The 20,450-nt window shown below is 42.3% G+C and overlaps 2 protein-coding genes across 2 annotated transcripts; one reads left to right on the plus strand and one right to left on the minus strand.

Annotated features, from left to right (window-relative positions):
• Positions 1-928: 928 nt before the first annotated feature.
• znf710a (zinc finger protein 710a) lies at positions 929-7,622 on the plus strand. Its single transcript, XM_072385815.1, has 5 exons — positions 929-992; positions 2,907-4,397; positions 5,088-5,279; positions 5,375-5,549; positions 5,955-7,622. Exons 1-5 carry the CDS (start codon positions 948-950, stop codon positions 6,122-6,124), a joined length of 2,073 nt encoding a protein of 690 aa, XP_072241916.1. The 5' UTR covers positions 929-947; the 3' UTR covers positions 6,125-7,622.
• Positions 7,623-7,675: 53 nt separating this feature from the next.
• Positions 7,676-17,848, minus strand: idh2 (isocitrate dehydrogenase (NADP(+)) 2). Its single transcript, XM_072385816.1, has 11 exons — positions 17,634-17,848; positions 12,888-12,979; positions 12,444-12,609; positions 11,828-11,988; positions 11,593-11,736; positions 10,457-10,593; positions 10,203-10,354; positions 9,961-10,073; positions 9,597-9,694; positions 9,392-9,484; positions 7,676-8,072 (listed from the first exon to the last, which is right to left on the minus strand). Exons 1-11 carry the CDS (start codon positions 17,749-17,751, stop codon positions 7,988-7,990), a joined length of 1,359 nt encoding a protein of 452 aa, XP_072241917.1. The 5' UTR covers positions 17,752-17,848; the 3' UTR covers positions 7,676-7,987.
• Positions 17,849-20,450: the final 2,602 nt, after the last annotated feature.

The raw sequence follows: 20,450 nt of genomic DNA on the forward strand, positions 1-20,450 counted from the left end.
TCATCCCGTTCTCCTTTCCCTTCTTCCTCCTTTTTTTGCTGCATTCTCTTTTTCCCTCCCCCACCCCAGCTCTCTTTCCTCTCTCCCTTTTTCTTTCTGTCTCTCACCCCCCCCCCCTCGCTTCCTCCACTCAGCTTCACTCCCCCCCTTCTGCTTCTTTCTTCCTTATTCTTTCTTCCCCACGTCTGTCTCCCTCCCTCCCCTCTAACTGCTTTTCTCTCCTTTCTTTCTTTTTCTTTTCTTTTGTCACTCTTTTTTTCATCTGAATTTCTCAGACAGTATACTTCAGGCTGAGTAAATAGTTAATTAGTTTGAATCTAGAAATAATGGCAGCAAACTACTCGCCGTCTCTTTGGAAAGTTACAATTTTTGTATTTCTCAGACATTATCCGTTGTCTGACTGTTTTCAACTGAAGATGCACCTCCACCCATAGCGTCTCTGAGTGTTTATGTGTGTGTATACATTAATATATACTTATATTTATCTGCATGCAAAAACAGGAACAACTGATTACCTCATAGAATTCTTTGTGCATTTGAGAAGCTTCTCATAAAAAAGGAAATGCAAAGTAAAGTATGAAGTGTGATCAAGAAAAAAATAGAGCCTGCGTGCCTTAAAGAGAAATGTGTGTTGAAGGGTCATGCCGAATTGTATGTAGTGAGAAAGGGAGATAAGATGTGTGTGCGTGTGTGTGTTTCTAAGAGAAAAGAAGAGAGAAAGAGAAGTGAGATGGGAAGGAGAGGGTGGGAGGAAGAGAAAGAAATGGGGTGATGCTGTGTGTGCGTGTGTGTGTGTGTCTGTGGTGGGGTGGAGGGTGAAGGGGGGCAGGCACAGTCAGTTCTGATAACAGCAACAGTAGGAGGAGGATGAGCCGTGGGACCGCCCCACTCTCCCACAGATATAAATAGGAGGTGGGTTTTTTTACTCCACTCATTTCTCCTGAAGGATGAGATCCCTGAAACACCTAAAACATCACTCCAGGAACAATGTGGTGAGTTTCTGAAATAGAGGTAGAGGAAGATGTTTGGGAGGAGATGGTGATTACTTGTTTTGCAGTTTGTTCATGAGGTGTTTACACTTCTGTTCGTGTACGCGTCAGAGGAGGAAGCAAGATTACTTTTCAGATTCGTATGAGTGCTGCAGTGGAAACATCTTTTCTAAAAGAACAGTTGTTTTGTGTCTCTGTTGCACATTTTCTGTTTCTGCTCTAATTGTTTGTCCTTAGGTGTCTTTCAGTTGCAACTTTTAATGTGAAAGTACGCTCACTTGCAATTATTACTCCACCTTCTCTGTCTACTTGTCATTTGTCTTTTTCTCTTTCATTTTGTCAGCCTTTCATTTTGCTGTGCTTTTTCTTCTCTCCACAGCTCCCCCTCCCTCCTTCCCCTCTTTCTCTGTTACTCACTCTGTCTTTCTGTCTCTCCGGCTGCCCCCCTCACACACTCACACCCCCTCTCCTTTTCCTTTCTCTCTTCCCTCCCCTCACATGCTCACTCAATCTCTCGTTCCCCTTCCCTCCCCTCCCTCCCCTCCCCTCTTTCTTTATCTTTCAGCCCCTCCATCTCATTTCTCTCTCTGTCTCCCTCCCTCCACTCCTCCCCCGCCCACAGCTCTTTCTCCTTCTCTTCATACCTCCCTCCCTCTTTTCTCTCTCACACACACACTTTCAAACACACACCCAGTCTCTTTCCTTTTCTTTCTCACAAACACACAGTCTGTCTCTGTCTGACTACTTTAAAAGCAGTAATTATAAATGACGTGGTTATCAGGGCATCCAGGTCTACTCCCCTCTCCCATGCACTCACACACAAACCCACACACCTTTATTCCTGCTCTCTATCTCCTCTTCCTGTCTCCCCTTTTCTTCTATCCACTCTTTTCTTTTCTCTTAGTATTGTATCAGGAAAGGAAGCAGCTCTTTCTTATGTGGCAGAGTGAAGGCTGGAGTGCTGTCTGAGAAGAAACTAGGGGGTCAGAGCTTCTCAGTATACATTATCCTACCAGTCAGATTTATGCTGAGGAATAACCTGAAACCAGTGGCATGCAATGTGCCCTTCTCTTTTACCACACAGGGCCAGTTTGGTAGTTAGACAATTTCTATCCCATAGCTTTGCTGTTCTGCTTTTACAGGCTGCCGGGTAAACATGCTTATGTGGGTCTGAAACACTTCTGAATCATACAATTATGTTAGTGAGTCTTATGCATGGGTCTTGAATATAGAATGAGCTCAAAGCTTAATCAAATGTCTTTTATGGATATGAGACTTTCTGCCGGCATATATCATCTTGTTAAAGATGCCCGGTGTTGCAGGCGTTATAAAGTTGGCTATTGCACAGAAAGGCTTCGCTCCACACGAATGGGACAGATTGCTACAGTGATGGGCTGACTTTGGTCGGCCAGGCTGTCCCAGGACCCCACAGGAAGTGCTGTGGACAGTCCACGGAAGTCAACTTCCTGGCTGGACCTGCATCCCTTGTTGTGTTCTTTATTATTCTAAAGCCTGTCAAGGAAGGAAGTGGGGTGCTAACACAGATCTGCCTTATCTCCTCAATCTAATGTTCCGTGGATTCAGAGCAAAGACACAAGGCGTAGTCTGAGTGCGGTTTTCACAGAGTAGCCCTCAAAAACATGATCTTAATATTGTCATAAAGTCCGGGGAGAGAAGCCTCTAGCTTCTGTCTGTATAAGATATAGAATTTCAAGATCTATACTCTATGATAATTTCACTGTTAGGTTACATCATTATGAGACTACAGTGGGGAAATGAGGTTAAATGAGGAAATTATGTGTAAGGCTGCTTTCGTAAGACTGAAATAATAAAAACACAGTTACAGATCTATTCGAACAGTGCATCTGCTTAATTTTAGACTTAAGTTGTATGCATTTTTTCTCTTTTTTTTTTCAGGAGGAAGAGAGTAGCCGCTTTGTGCGGACCTACCCAAAGATGACTGAGGGTCATGTCGATGTGGGCACACAGACAGAGCCTGTAGTAGTGCTATCTCTGGCTCAGGCTGCCGTTCTTGGCCTCATCTCCCAGAACGAAATATTTGGGGCCACCATTGCCCCAAATGGCTTTTACACCGGGGAGCCCAGAGAGTGCCCGCCTCCACCGACTGAATCAGTAGAGTATGAGTACGCTGACCAGCTGATAGGAGCAAATGGAGACTACCTGGCAGAGCCTGCTGGAGAGCCGGAGCCCCAGCCCCACTGCAGCGAGAGGAGACGGCCCGGTCCTCGTGGGAGGATCAAGAGGCTAAGGACTGATGGAGAATCAGATCCTCACCCACACAAAGAACCCGCTCCACAAGCTCAGGTTAAAGGTGAAAGACTTGAGACTGATACCCCTCCGTCCTGCATTCACATGAACAGCAGGCATAGTCCTGGCAAGTCAGAGGATACAGCCACCCAGCAAGGTTCTCTAAAAGAGGAACAGGCCTGCAGAAACTGTCCGTCATGTGTGAGAGACACATCCAAGCTACAAACAGACAGACAGCCAGAACAAAAGCAAGAAGACACTTCTGGTCCGGAGAAAGAGAGGAAGGAAGAAGAGCTGGTCGTAGGAGAAGAAGAAGAGGAGGCACTCAACCTCAAGACGAGTGGAGAAACTGGGAGTCCTCTGGAGAACCGTTATTATGATTCCAATGAAGTGGCCTATGAGTCCACTGACATGCCGATGACGGGAGAGTACGAGGAGAACGGCCAGGCCATGCTGTGGTCAGACCCAGAGGGTCTCGCCAGACGAATGCAGATTGACCGTTTGGACATAAATGTACAGATCGATGAGTCTTATTGCGTAGATGTGGGAGAGGGTCTGAAACGTTGGAAGTGCCGCATGTGCGAGAAGTCATACACATCAAAATATAACCTAGTCACCCATATCCTGGGCCACAATGGAATTAAGCCCCATGAATGCTTACACTGTGGGAAGCTTTTTAAACAGCCGAGCCACCTCCAGACTCACCTACTCACCCATCAGGGAACCCGACCCCACAAGTGTACCGTTTGTGAGAAGGCCTTCACGCAGACCAGTCACCTGAAGAGGCACATGCTTCAGCACACAGACGTCAAGCCCTACAGCTGCCGCTTCTGTGGTCGCGGCTTTGCCTACCCCAGCGAGCTGAGAACGCATGAAAACAAACACGAGAATGGTCAGTGTCACGTCTGCACTCAGTGCGGCCTCGAGTTTCCAACCTATGCCCACCTGAAACGCCACTTAACCAGCCATCAGGGCCCCACGACATACCAGTGCACAGAGTGCCACAAGTCCTTTGCCTACCGCAGCCAGCTGCAGAACCACTTGATGAAGCACCAGAATGTGCGGCCTTATGTATGTCCAGAGTGCGGCATGGAGTTCGTCCAGATCCACCACCTTCGACAACACGCCCTCACTCACAAGGTACTGGCACACCCTTGCACCCACAATACCGAAACCTAGCGATGTGCCTTTGGTTAACATTATGTTCTGAAAACACAACTCTGATCAGACAGGCATCATGCTGCTATACGAAATAGAAAAGTCTCATTATAAACATACGTATCTTAGCTCATTTCAAACCAAGTCTGCTGTGTGATTCCTCATGGAAACATGGGGGTGAAAGGCACACTTGCATCACAGGCTTTTCTCCAAAACCAGTTGCTTTGTAAACATAGTCTTCAAAGGCCCTGCGTTTTTTTTTTGTGTGTGGCTCAACTACCCCCCCACCCCATCCCTCCCTCCTTGCATGTGTTTTGCGGTGAGTGTCGTTTGCAAACCCTCTTCCCTTTGTGTCTGATGAATTACTCTTTTTTTCCATTGCATAGTCTACTTTGTTATATAGGGCTTCTATTCACAACGTGTGCTTTGTTGAATATGAAAATAAAGTAAGATAAATGGAAAAAACCTACAAAAAAAAAGTTTATTATTTACATTGTGAGTCTGTCTCCTTCATCTGACAACAAACTCTACACGAGTTGGATCAAAAGCCAGACTGCAAATGCTCAAACACACGCACACATGCGAGCTCATCGTGACTCACTATTTATTTTCCTCTCGACCATATAATTTGCCAAATTAATTCAAAGGCCTGAACACTCTTTGTTTTCTCAGGGTATGAAAGAATTCAAGTGTGACGTCTGTGCCAGAGAGTTCACCCTGTCTGCCAACCTGAAGAGACACATGTTGATCCACGCCAGCGTCAGACCCTTCCAGTGCCACGTCTGCTTCAAGACTTTTGTCCAGAAGCAGACCCTGAAAACACACATGATTGTCCACCTTCCGGTCAAGCCTTTCAAATGCAAGGTGGGTAAAGCCAGCGAAAGGGTTTCTTTCATTTCAAGTTAGACTGGATCCCACTGTGAAGGAGCGGTACTGACGACTGGACTCTTGTCTCACAGGTGTGCGGGAAGTCATTCAACAGAATGTACAACCTCCTCGGCCACATGCATCTGCACGCAGGCAGCAAGCCCTTCAAGTGTCCTTATTGCACCAGCAAGTTCAACCTGAAGGGCAACCTCAGCCGACACATGAAAGTTAAACACGGCATCATGGATGCCTCAGTAGACGGACATGGTGAGTAACTCAGTCTGTTGTCCTAATTACGCTGCTTTGAAACAGATTAAACTTGAGTTTGTTGACGGGTTAAAAGTGGCAAATTTCCAAGTGGGAACGTTCAGAGGATTTCATGTTGTATTATTGTCACTCTGTCTGTCCCTAATGCACTTTGACTCAGCATGTACTGTGATCAAGCGGCCAAGTATTTTTGATTTTTTTGTCACTCCAACTGCGTGTGTTTAGTAAACATAGCAGTGCCTGGATTAGACATGCCATTCTCTATCAGCTAGACTGAGACAAAGGAAGGGCGATCTACTGGTTGTCCTCAATGTAGCCATATGTCTTTAGGGGGAGCTCTGTGTGGGTACGTGTGTTATTGAGGGCAATGTGGGATCATAATTGTGTCTGTCCCTCCTTTGTCAGAACCCCCCCAAGAGACAGAAGGGCAGGAGGACTATGAAGAGGAGAGTTTTGAATTCAGTGAGCGAGAAAACCGGGCTAACAACAACAACACACCAGACGTGGCTAAACTATCTCAAATGGAGTATTACAGCACCTATGGGAAGAGCGCAGGGCGCTTCAGCACTGCATGAATTATTAAAACAACCCCAAAGTGAATATGTGTGATCTAATGAAAGCCAGATTGTTTATTTTGGTTTGGGTTTTGCTGTTAAAGGCATAATACTCTGATTCCCCTGAACGGGCGTGAGGAGACCCAGCAAACTGCACATCAAAATGCACTGAAGTCAGGCATAATGCAACTAAATTTGAACATTTATACTTTTATTCTGATTACTATTTTCATCTAGGACATCACAAATTCACAGATTACCCAAAAAAAGGAAGGTCTAAAATAGAAGGAGTCTTTCAGTAAGAACACATTTGCTTAACAAAAAGTTCCATTACAAAAGCACATTTTCAGGAACAAGCATGTGTGTGTGACGCTGTACTTACTCATTCAGACAATCCTGGTCTGCTGGGCTACACCAATGTAAGGGATGAAGGAACTGAACAAGTGTTCTTTCACTTGCCAAAGCTTATCAAGACGCTAATAGCTCACTTTGATTTTATACTGTGATTAATTCAATTCCAGGTCTGCAAATTTGTATATAACTGTACAGAGTATCAGCCCTACCGTACGTTTGTTGGTACTGTAATCAGTGCATTGCACTAAAGACCGCCGTGTCTACTTTTTACATTTCTGCATTAAAAAGCGTCACACTGTATTGATCTCGTCTATGAATGTAACTCGTTTCTGTGGAATGTTTTCAGTCGCATACGAAAACATTATGACCTTTTTAACGTTAGAGGACTTCATTTACCAAAGAACTGGATTAAAATCTTGCAGCTACGGGTGCCGGCGGTCGTTCTCCTTACAGTTACATTGAGCTGCGACACCGGATCTCTTGGGGTCCAGTTGCAGACTTACATTCAGGTTCCTCCGCCACCCATCTGTAGATCCCTTCAAAAGATAACGACAGTGAACAGTCTTTGGTGCAGCATCTCCTTAAACAAACCTCATCGCTCCCCCTCATCCGCATCTTCACAAGGCTACACTGCAGCATTTTTCCAAAAGCGATGCAAACCCTGCATTTCTATTGCAGTTTTTGTTTTGTTTTTTTCTAAAATGGATGAATCTCAAGAACTGTCCCCAAAAAGTCGGGACAGAAATATTAAGCGCCCCGATGTCTGTGAGAGCACGCCATCCATCATGCTGTACACTGGTCTCAAGTGATGAACGACAACCTCCCAACATGTGACAGGGTCGTGGACCTTGTGGAAAATGATTTGGAAATGTTCAATATATTCAGTTTCCCACTGCTTAGCTTCTCAAACTTGTAGCCTGCAAACAAGGTATCCATTTGCCATGTTGATATAGTGCATTTAAAAGAAAAAAATGCTCATTTTTGAGAGTTTTTAAGCTTCTGTGTTAACTCCGTCACTACTGTAGTGATGCTACAAAGGGGAAGGTGTTCAGCTTAAATAGCTTTCAGTATTAGACTTTAGTGTGAAGAAAATATGAATAGAATTGTATGTATAATGTTGTGTACCAGACAAAACTGTAAAATAATAAATTTATTTACCTTTAAAGTACCTTTAAGCTTTTATCGTTTGTCCTAAAACACCCACACAAGATGCCAACAATGGGTCAAACGAGATTTATTGGCAAGTGTGTTTGACAGAGAAATCAGTCTTGCTCAAGGCATTTCATGGCATCGCATACAGTACACATTACAAAAATAAAACCTTGCACATAACAGGACTGGTAGTTAGGGGGCCATCAGGTGAAAAGACGATAACCATTTGATATCCTAACAAAACACTACACAATCCTACAGACGGTTCCTTCTGCTGAAATGCAAGCGGATTTATTGACCTTTCAAGTTAAAAATGAGGTACAAAAAACAGAGGAGTGACATTGCCATCTCCAGGCCAAATGTGTCCTCTCAAGTCATTCACTTGCCGAGGGCTTTATCCAGATTTGTCTTGATGGCGTCGAGGAAGTCTGTTGTATTGACGAAGTGCTCGTTCAGCTTCACACTGAAAAGGCAAGCGGGGAAGAGCAGATCAGAAATATCAGTGTTGCACTTAGGTGAAGCAAGGTGATATTAGCTGTGTTTAGAATTAACCCCTGCCTAAATAAAGAATGGGTAATATGGGGGGTGTAAATATTAAACGAGTAATGAGTCAGTACAGCGAAAGATGGTCGTCTTCATTTCAGAGAGTGGGGCTGTAAATAAGGAAAACATTCCGTGCACTGAAAGGTGTGCGACGCCGCTTGGAAGATAAGATTTTATACCTCATACCTCACATCCAGGGCGATGAAAGCCTTGTATTTGTACCTGGATGAAGACCAGCAATCCTGCAGTACGTGTGCAGTTTGTTTGTTTTGTTTTTTTTAAAAATCACTCAAAAAAAGTTGCTTTCAGTATTTAATCTAAGAATGCTTACAGTCCACATTTTAATCTGGATGAAAAACATTCTAGTTTTCTTTTTAATTTTTAAACAAACTTAACTGAAGGATGACAGAATCATTCAAATGAAAATGAAGGCCTGTCGACTGCAAAGTTTTAATGCAGCTTCTCAGCATTACTCAAACACGTGCGTCGATATCTAATCAAAAGGAAGTATTGTCATTGAAAATTTAAAGAAAAGAAATGTGAAGTCGGAAGCGCCAAACCTGATTAATTTCTTCTGGATGCCATTACAGGCTTAATGTCCCAAAACATAAAGATGCTTGGAGGACTAAATGAAAACATTCCTCAAATCAGCACTGCACCTAATGAGGTTTTGTATGATTAATTATTACGCCCATTAATATATCAAACTGTATGGTTTATAAAGTATAAAGCCAATGGTTAAAAATAAAAAAATAAATAAATAAATAAAAAAAAATGACAGTTTGTTTTGTTTGTTATGCTCGAGCGACAGTCCGGTGCAGAAAACCCCCCAAAAGCAGCTTGTTCACACAGTGCTTATGTTACAGCAGTTGGCAGGTTTGGCAATCTGCTAAAGAAATGGATATTACTACAAAGGCATCATGGTCCCTTATATCTTTTATTCTACCTGCTTCGTTTGTGATGTTAACGCACCAGAAGACTTTAAAATGAGCCATCTGACGACTGTTCATAATGTGACATGAGGCACAACACAATGCACCGCCTCAGTTAGATTTCCAGTCAACTCGACAGTCTTAACAGATAAAACTGCTTACAATAGCAAACAAGTAAACTACGAAAGTTTGTGCCCAGACATTTTGACTGGTACTGTATCTAAACGGAACACCAAGGCGACATAAAGCTCTTAGTAAGTCGGCATCAACAATGTGACTGAAGGCGTCAAATCTTAGATGAACTTACTTGGACAAGCCGTGGATGCAGCCAGCGAGGTCCTTGGTCATAACGCCGCTCTCAACAGTCTCAACACACACCCTCTCTAGAATCTGGGAGAATCTGCAAATTAACAAACACACAAAGAAAATTGTGTTTCACGCTGGAGTCACTGTGTTCCCCGAAAAAAACCAACAAACAAAAAAAAAAAAACTATGACATCTCTTTTTCTTACTTTATAAGGTCGGGGTTGCCGTCGAGTTTGCCTCGATGCTCCAGGCCTCTAGTCCAGGCAAAAATGCTGGCAATGGGGTTTGTGCTGGTTGACCTTCCCTGAAAACACACATGAGGACATTGGAGTATTAAACTACAAGACAATATTCTTTTTAGAATCAACAAGTGAAGAATAAACCATCGACAAATCTATAGCTCGTGTGTCATACTCTATTTTCACCACACAGTGGCAGTAACACTCCACAAATTACAGTCGGAGATGAGATAGTGTGGCTTTATTCCACACTTTTCAACTCTTTTGTCCTCAAGTTGAAATGGTCTTCAATACAGAGCTGAGTGACTGACAAAGATTGATGGTTACTAACCTTCTGGTGCTCGCGATAGTGCCTGGTCACAGTGCCGTGGGCTGCCTCAGCCTCAATAGTCTTTCCATCAGGACAGACAAGAACTGATGTCATCAGTCCCAAGGAGCCAAAGCCTAAAACAGGAAACAAAATCCTTCTTCAGTGCCACCCACATCAGCTCCCAAACTGGCAAGCACTCTTGCAGGCTTGTAGGTTTGATTTCTAAAGAGGAGGAAGAGGTGTTTTTTCACCAAATATCTCACCCTGTGCAAGGATATCGGACTGAACATCTCCATCATAGTTCTTGCAAGCCCACACAAAGGCTCCTGAGGACTTCAGTACTTGGGCAACCATGTCATCAATAAGTCGGTGCTCATACCAGATCTTCAGTTTTTCAAACTCTGGCTTGTAATGCCTGCAAGACACAACACACACTTTTACCGTGTTGTCTTTAAGAAATAACATCATTTACAATGACTCCTGTACGAGCACAAAAGCAAAGGAAGGAGGCACTCACTTTACATAGATATCCTCAAAGATGTCCTTAAATCTGCCATCATAGGCTTTTAGAATGGTGTTCTTTGTGCTCATGTAGAGTGGCCACTTCTTTCCAATTGCATACTGGAAGCAGCTGTGTGCAAAGCCTGTAATAGACTGGGGAAAAAAAAAAAAAACAGTTCACAACTGCTGCAGGTTTTATCAGTTGTAACAGGGTTGATAACCTTCCCCTTGTTGAGATGAAGAGCCACCTACAGTGACCTCTGATGTTGTTAAATCAAACAAACTGAGCTGATGAAGGCAAACAAAACAGTAGCGAAGCGGGTTAAAAAGAGGTCGTTCTACTGTAACGACCCGACTTTCACTTTTGAAGAATTAAACGGCATCGTTTCTCTAACGTTAAGCTAGAAAATTCAAAGTTCACGAATAGCAGTATCACAATAATAAAAAAAATATGCATAAGACAATCCTGATTTTGACAGAAAACAAAACTGTGGGCAAAGATTTTATTTCATTCTACAATTTCTTAAAAGGAGACATTTTTAAAAATATGTATGCATGCTTTTTCATGCAGAGAGCATATATTTGGATATCTGAAGCTACTACACACTCAACCATGTCCTTTTTTCTTTTTAAATACATATTTTTAGGGCTGCTTCAGGCCATTGTACATCACAGACCCAGCTCACAGTAGTAAAGTCCAGTCTTCTCATCTCCAATTTCCCTACAACCACAACCTTTTATATCCTCACTAGGAAATACAACTTGTTGGCATTTTCTACAAGCCTCCACCCCCACCAGCCCATGTTTTGACAACATGGAACATATTTACTTCCAACAACAATGTGCCTTAAAGAGGAATCTGTGCCAACTATCCATGAACATTTGTGTATAAAACTGCCAGTCAGTTTGCTGTGTGCTGGTCAGAGCTCTCAGGCTAGCTGCAGCATGCTCTCTCATATGAAAATAATCTGCTTTAAAGCACACCGAGTGCAATCTGTGTCAACAGTTACATTTGTATGGTCACACAAAGCAATGTTTGTGTTTGTGTGACCATATGTGTTTGACACAAAGTCAAATGTCTACGCAGCAAGTATTTTGGGGTGTTCGCTGGCCTATCCTACCCTAACCTACCTTAAGCAAGCGTTTGCTCACCTCGTCTGTGTTGTACATGCCCATTCCACAGCCACCAGCAGGAAAGTCATAAACCTCCCATTCCTTACTAGCACTTCCATCAGCAGGTGTGAAGACCATCTTGAATTTGCCGGGCTGGGCCACGACGAAATCTGTCGCTCTGTACTGTAAAAGAAACGCGTACAGTTAAGTACGATCAGAAAGCAAATGAAACATCTCTTTAGTCTAATGTATCTTATTCAGTGTTGAGACCCACCTGATCGCCAAAGGCATGTCTGCCAATGGTGATGGCCTGCGTCCAACCTGGAACAAGCCTGGGAATGTTCTTGCAGATGATTGGCTCGCGGAAGACGGTGCCGCCCAGGATGTTCCTGATGGTTCCATTGGGGCTCTTCCACATTTTTTTAAGGCTAAACTCTATTTGTAAAAAACACATTTTACAAGGTGAATTTAAATACCACGAACATCCCAGCCATCAGGTAATCTTTATGTGTAGGGTACTTTTGAACAAAGATTGAATTATTTTGGTAAAAAACTTGCAAAGACTTTCTCAATGTCTAGTGCTGTAAATACTTTTAAATTCAATCTGCCTCCGTCATAACGGCTAAAACAATTCCACAACGGTCAGTGCATGAGCTCCGTTCTTCATTACTGTTGGAATTGTTTTGTCTGCGCCAGCTGACACAGTCACAGAATCAACTATGTCTCAGGGCCAGGAACCGAAGACATAGGCAGTTAAGTACATTTGCATTTGGTCAAGCATTGTTTTTCTTTCATTTCTACTCTGTGGATCTGAGTTACAGGGAGTGTGTAAATCTGAGCAGTTTTGAAATCAGAAACGTATAACGGGCCATTGAAGATTTGTTAAAGACCTTCCACTCTGGCTTCATCGGGTGTGATGGTGGCACATTTAACTGCCACGTTGTACTTCAGAGTAGCGAGGGCAGAGTCGATGGTGACCTGGTCATCAGTCTGGTCGCGGTATGGCAGTCCCAAGTCATAATACTTCAGTTCTACATCAACGTTGGACAAGATGAGCTAAAGGATCGGGAACAAAAAACAAAACAAGAATTAACTTCCATAATTTTTGTACAACTACGAGTATATTATCCTGCCGTTTGGAAAGCTGTTTCTATGGTATTCTATTCTATCTTTCTACCTCCCACATCAGATTATTCATAAATAATTCCCTACACAACCATTTTAACATGTCAGTCTATCTTCAAAACAAAATCCCTGTCTAAGGTATTCCTCCCCCGAGACTCACACTGGTGTTATTGAATTAATCCCTCCGCCCCTGGCTGCCACTTTATCACCTTCTCTTTAATGAACTCCCAGATGATCCTCGTCATCTCGTCTCCGTCCATCTCCACCACTGGCTGAGCCACTTTGATGCGTTTGTCGGCATCTTAACAACCATCGAAACAAAAAGGAACAAAATAAGATTTAAAAATCGACGCTGCAATCAAACACAGAAAAAGAGAATTACCGTTAAAACGGACTCATCCCTCAACTTTACAATTTCTGAGTCCAAACAGCCCCCGGGGTCATATGCATAAATGATGTGGTGCACACAAAAATGAGGAGTGCATCTTTTCCTCCTCATTCAGAAAAGGATGTGCTGTTGCAATGTGTGCATTCTGCAGACAATGTGTACAAATCTTTTTATAGCAACTGAAGCATGAAGTGGAAGCATCGGAGATAAAAAACTAATCTAATTTTGAGTGCAATAAATAACGGCTGCTGTGCCCCACGTTATACGCAGCGGCTATAGCAGACCTGGCTAATGAGTCTTTAAAGAAGGAATGAGCATTTAGAGATTGTTATGATTTTCTAGCATACCAATAATTAATGCTGAAACACTATAAAACACTATCTAATTGAACAGCCAATACAGCAGGAACCCCCCTCTTACATCTGTGTCATCCTCCTGATCATCTCCACACACGTCGACTGTTGTCCTTGTGTGACCTGACACGAGGACTGTCTCATTTATAATCAGGGTCATTTGCTCTGAACTTACAGGATTGATCACTTGTGTTAATTATTTCCAGCCAGCAGTTTTGTTCAGCTTAAGATTCAAGGAGGACTGAAGCACAAAAGAAACAGATTTCCTTTTCTCCACTTCACAGATGAGTGTCTCAAGTTTCCCTCCCAGTAAATCTGCACCTCTTCTTTACCGTTGCTTTCATTATCCTGCCTATTTAACTGTGGAGCAAAGGATTTTTTTTTTTTTTATATATGCACACGACTAATGAGGAGTTTTTCCACATCCATTTGTGGCTAAAAATTTAAGTGGAAATCATGTTTTGCATGCGAGTACAGTTTCATTATCAAGATTCACAAAAGAGAACAACACACGGCTTCATAAATCTGGCTAAATGAATCCATATTTCTGCATTTGAGTCTAGAATCTACTTTTATGCATTTTTAAATGGTACTTCCATACAGCCATAAACAGCTGACCAGGCACCAAGTCCACGTTGCATCATTTGCACAGGAACAAATCCTTACTAAAGCTGAGCATTTCAAATTCCACAAAGAACTTTTAATCAGAAGTTGCAACTCACAACTTGCATGAGTATAACAAGTCATGGATACGTCTCTGGTGAAATTTATTCTACGGTTTGTGGTCATACTCTGAAAATCGCAATAGTAACCATAATTTTTCTTGTTAGTTTTCTTTTTACTTCGAGAACAAACAGGAATTGAGGTTTACTTTCTTTGCCCAGTCGAACTTTTTAAGAACGCTCTCATTTGCTCTCCACTACGACCAGCGTGGACCGGCATCTAATCATATCTGCTCTCAGTTTGCTCAGTGTCCTGCCAGCTGGACAACTTCAGTAAATTGAAAAGTACAAGGGGAGGTACAGAGGATCAAGTGACTCTCAGATTTCCCAGTCAAAGTTAATGCCCCCCACACAAAGCTACTAAAACCTTCCCAAAGCAATGCAAGCAAACATAAGGTGTCCTGTGAACGTGTCATCCTACCAACATTCTTAATGTTCTAGACCGAAAAGGTGAGTCTGACATTTGACCTCGTAGAGACGGTCAAGCCAAGGTAGTGCCTGTCAAAATAGGTTCAGCTCTTGTTCCAAACTTCAAACATGACACAAGCCTTGCTGACTGCATGGTGACCGTGCACTGAAAATAACCCCATAGGAAAAACAGCTGCGACCTCCATGTTACACAATAGCATAAGACAGCCAAGAAAAGGCCGACTCTGTTACAGAGTTGTGAGAACCAGCATGTGGTCCAGAATATTCTGTGCCGACAAGTCAGTTCCACATAATGGGAGGGAGCGAAACAACCAGAACTATTTTATTTCTAAAGTTTGTTTTTGTTGCAGACATTTCTTTCATTGGGGCTTTCATTTTGGAGATACAAACTGTTGATTGGACAAACAAGTAACTCTAAGACCAAAGCTTCATCTTTGGGAATTTGTAAAGAACAACTTTCCATACTTTATAAACCCAAAGCCTACCCAAACCTACCAAAATGGAAGAGAACATACATTCAAAAGCCTATTCATAACCAAAACTGCAAATACCATCAAATTTCATGAGTTATTAAACTCTAAAAAGAGAAGAGAAGATTTTTTTTGTTTGTTTATGTTTAGTTACAGACACCTTTTCCATCTGCTTTTTGGAACAGCAATGCATGCTTTAATGCATTATGGGTAAACCATCAACACCGTCTGGCATAGTTTCTGACTCGTCTGCCCTAAATCTGCAAAAGCAGAATTCTGATATCTTCCTTTAGAGGCAGGGGAGGGCAGGAACAAGCTGAGTCAGTTATGCAACTATTGGATATGGACGAGCGAGCTGAAAGAAGGTCATGTGAGCCTGCCTGCCTGCGTTCACATACGCACTGAAGACAGGTCTGTAGGATTCAAGCTTCTGCTTATGGCTTGAGGCATATTGAGTAATATTGTAAATAGAATGTAAAGCACAAACAATTTAAAAAACAATTTTCTGAATTTAATGAGAATTGATTTCTACTTGGGGTGGGGGTGTCAAATTAAATCAATACCTCTCTTTAAATCTTAAGTGTTGTCGTAAGCCAATCGGTTGTAAATGAGCTAGGCTGCATGTGGTTTAAAGTCATTTAAATTAGTCTTAAACCCAGGAAACCATTAATGAAAGTAACTTAATACAAGTAACAATTTTACAGAGTCAGCTCCAAGTATGTGGCAGTTTCAAACACCCTGTCTACTACAAGGAACCCACAACTAATCTCAAAGCTCAACGATGAAAAGCTATGCGCTAAATAAAACTCATGCATTATATGCAGTCAGGGCAAGAGGTCAAAGACACAGTAAAAGTATATGTCCTGTCAAGATAGCCGGACACACCACTGGCCGTGTGTCCTCTGGTTAACTTTCAACACCAGTGAGATGAGACTATAACCACTTTGGGTTTAATCCTATCCCAGGGGGAGACATTCACAATGTAAACAAAACAGCTCAGGGTAAGATTCAGTCAAGACTAGAGGTCTGAGCTGAAACAAAGGTCAATTAATGAACTGCAAACCACAGTGAGGCCTTCACAAATCAAAGTCCTCTTTATAGACTCCAACAGAACTGTTGGCTAAAGTACTGGGAAAGAGCAGCTACTGCAACCTGTGATCGCAGTTAAAGGCTGCTGTAAACACGGTCACATTTAGTCTGGCAGGTGGCTTTACAACTCAATTTTGGTGGAAATTCTGACAAACGCAGCACAGGAATTAAGCTTCCATTTGTGCACGTTTCATCAAACTTCTCAACAGCCGCCAAGGACATTTTGCTGAAATCTGAGACATTCCTGGGCTACAATCAATCACCAGAATCAGCTATGTACACACGGCTCCAATAGCATGTTGATTGAATCACAGTTGAGCGAAAACACCCTTACAATTGCTTGCCGTTCCCTAAACACCAACAGGATGTACTGGTTTGGCTTGCAGGGATTCAAAACACCAATATACCAGTAGTTTCAAATCCACAGCTGTTTGAGCGTTTGCAGGGACCAGGTTATAAATATAGATCCCTGCCACACGTCACAAAAGGAACTGACTCTGCCACTCTTCTAGTATTGCTATGGGAAAAAAATACAGCCAACTCTGTTCAAATTTATAGCTTCCATCAAAAAGAGGCGTCGCATATGATTTCAGAGTCTAAATGATAGTCCTGTGAGGAGTAAAATGTGCGGTGGTGAGCAGTAGTGTGAATGCAACCCAGAAGGAAACAGTATGTAGGACAGCCAGAGCTCTGGCAGCGGCAGCCATTGCTCTCTATAACGGGGTCTCGTATGCAGCGGCTGACCTTGATTAAAGTTTTCCCAAGTCACTGTCGCACGAAGGACACGACAACTGAAGTGAAACTCATCTGCATTGGCTTCAGACAACTTATTCAATTCGTTTGAAGAACAGTTCCTCAACCTCAAGAGACTAGCAATAAAGTTTCCGCAGACGGCTAAAAACGGAACATAATTTAGACTCTGGCAACCAGTTTTAGAGCTTCCAATTTCTCCTGCATTTATTTTAAGTCTTTCAAGGAAAAGCGACAAGAAAACCTACCCTGCCACATCCATTTGGTTGTCGTATTTTATATTGTTTGTGGTTCTTTGTTTTCTGTGACCGCTTATCTTCTCATTGTTACCAACAGTTCCTCAAAGTTTGGATGGGAAAACAATAAAAGCACTCTGACTTGGTCATGGCCTTTCTTCATACTCGAGGTTTACATCCTCCACATCAACCTGCAACCGATTAGCTTTTTAAAACAGTCACTTAACAACTGGGAAACGATTTCAGCATCGTTGGCCCTAAGCTCAGAGGTAATTAAAGACAATAACAGCATCCCTGTTGGCTAGCAGCACACGTACATTGACTAGCATGGCTACGTTAGCGCGGCGCCACCGGCTTCATAGGTTTGCTGATTTTTGTCGCCTTTAATCCGGTTTGAGGTGACATTATATCAACACATGCGATGCGAGCTACTTAAAAAAACGTAATGCTAAATGAACATGCAGTTATAGTCAACGCAGTGATGCTGAAGTTGACCCCCGTGATCTCCCTCCACTCACAGTTTCTTTGTTGCAAAGTCTGGCAGTTTGCAGCTGGCGCAAGCACGGCTGGGTTCCTGGAAAAAGCAGCGCCAGCAGACCTCGAAAGAGAGCTGAGAACTTTCAAATATCCAGCCATGTCTTCCCGATCTGAATCACTTTGCGGTCAACACTCGACGAAACTCAGAGCGAAGAGGGGGCGATGTTCTCCGAGACTCTGTGCATTATAGTCGGAAGCAGCACCGCCCTTCTTCCCCTCCCCGGCGGGACACGCTGGCTGCTACGTCAGAGTCGCACAACCAAGGAGAGGGGTGGGAGACACCAAAAAGCGTTTACACTGCACACAGCCGTGTGTGAACTCTAAGCAAAGGACACTGACTGTCTTCGCCAGTGTTAAAATATATGTTATACTTCACAACAGCGCAGAAATCTGTAGAAATCTGTGCTATTCTCTCGGTACATGTCCAGAATATATATGTGTTGGTCCACAAAAACCGTAAGTGTACCATGGACACATTGGTGAATGGGCCTATTGGCACAGGTCCCGGGACCCAAGAAGTCAAAAGGTCACCTACCATTCTTCAGGTCTTATTTAATAAATTTACGTGCCAGAGACTGAGATGAAAAAAATGGAATGCTAGTGAGATTCATGATGAGGCATAAACTATTTTAAAACCACCCAAACATTACATTAATAGTAAAAAAAATAAATAAATAAATCAAATGACCATAGAGAGAAAGGCACAAGGAGATGACAGAAAGACATGAAATGATGGGTAAAATATGCAGTTTGAGAAACAAACCTAACACAAATGGAATCTGCAGGTTTTGTGCACGTGTTTCTCGGTCCAAGTCTTGGTCCTTTGCGAGAGGAGTCGAAAGTGTGTAACATGTTTGTGCCCATGTTTGTGTGTCCTGTTGCTTTATCATCTGCCCGAGAGGCGTAAACTGGACTCATGTAAAGCATTTTTTCTTCCCACATGAAGAATACTCACAAGAGACAAATTAAAGAGATAGATCATTTTTTTTCTTGTGTATATTAAACACTCAAACACAGGCTTAGTCATCTTCTGTTATACCTGCCAGGTGAATAATCATCCTTTGAACCTTTAGTTCAATTCAAGCTGTCTGCCTCTTTAAAGCCAAAACTCGCCTGATGACTCCCTGATGCCTGTTATTTTTCAGGCTTCAGGGAGCCAGAGAGTAAGTTTTCCCAGGCTCCGCAGTACTCCTAGTGTTGAGCAAATTGTATGTTTGTGAGACCAAATGTAGTGCTTGCAGAAACATTACAATTGTAATTTGCCAAATACATATAATTTTTCACAACATTTGTACTCTGTGTTCTCAAATGTCTGTGGCTTTACAGAGATCAATGATTTGTTTGTGAGGCAGCCCTAAAAACACAAGATCACATGTGCTGTGTACTGATAGATAAATAAAAAGTACTGATAGATAAATAATTTGATAAGGCTTTATGGTTGCGTGCAATATGAATCATAATAATAATGACAAAGGAATCTTTAAAATGGAACAACTGAGGGTACAATAAGACAAATGTAAAATGTGTATAACTTAATATTACCAGGTCCATACAGTGTCATAAATAGCCGGCTTTCGAGGTTGCATAAGTATGCAGTACAAAGTATTTCCTTGTAGATAGCATCACAAAGATAATATGGAAGCTTTCATCCTGTGGGGATATCAGAGCTAATGTCAAGTAAACAGACAGCATAGAGCTAGCAGTTTGTTTTGTTATAGCAAACATATAACAGATTTGTAAAAAAGAGATACACTGTAAACAATACTTTAATCCAAAACATCTTGAGAAACAACTAAAGAGCACCTCAGAGGGACAAATCCTCTTAGAAGAAAAGATGGGCGGAGTTACCAACAAAGAATCTGGAGACATCTCTGTGCACAAAGGACATGGCCAAAAATCATTATTAGGTGCCCATGATCTTCGGGCTCTGCATTAAAAATTGATGTGATTCTGTCATGGAAATGATTGCATGGGTTCGAGAATTCAGTGTCACACACAGCACAGTGTCCACAGAAGAAGTCATATGTAAGCATGATCTATAAATTATGTTGTCTTCTACAGCGATGGGCCAAAGCACATTTAAGATGGACATAATGGGAAACTGTGATTAATCAAAATTTCAAAATCTTTTTGGGCATAATAAGCACTGCCTCCTCCACACTTAAGAGAAGAGGGACCACCTGGCTTCTTCTCAGCACTCGCTTCAAAAGTCTGAATCTCTAAAGCTGTGGGGGTGCATTAGTGTCAGTGGAACTAGCAACCTGCACATCTGGAAAACACCATCAATGCAGAAAGGTACATACAGATTTTAGAGTGACATGTGCTCCCATACAGACTATGCAATGCTCAGGGAGGGCCTTGCATATTTCAGCATGACAGTACTAAACCACAAACTGAACATGGTGCCATGAAACACAGAATACAACAAAGAACACCCAGGACTGTATTTTTTAAGAATGGTAAACTGTAAAGATTTCCCATATGTAAGTCGCATGTTTAGATGTTTAAACAACTTGTTCTTGTTTATCCATCTAAAACAAGAAATGAGAAAGAAGCAGCAAAGCCACTTTTACAGCTTCATGTAAATTCTTTATGTGCTCACGTGAAAGGTGCAAAGTTCTCAAAATATAAGGCACAGTCTTTACAGAAACAGATATAAAGTTTGAGTGCAAGACATTTAAACATGTGGTGTGTGTCCTACTGTGTTTTATAGTATCTATAGTACGAAGTTTATATTTTTATCTCACTTTAATAACCTCATAGACTCATTAAACCCTGTCTATAAACGCTGTGACACG

Source organism: Leuresthes tenuis, unplaced genomic scaffold (genome assembly GCF_036924035.1).
Source record: "Leuresthes tenuis unplaced genomic scaffold, fLeuTen1.0.hap1 SCAF_5, whole genome shotgun sequence".
Taxonomy (NCBI): domain Eukaryota; kingdom Metazoa; phylum Chordata; class Actinopteri; order Atheriniformes; family Atherinopsidae; genus Leuresthes; species Leuresthes tenuis.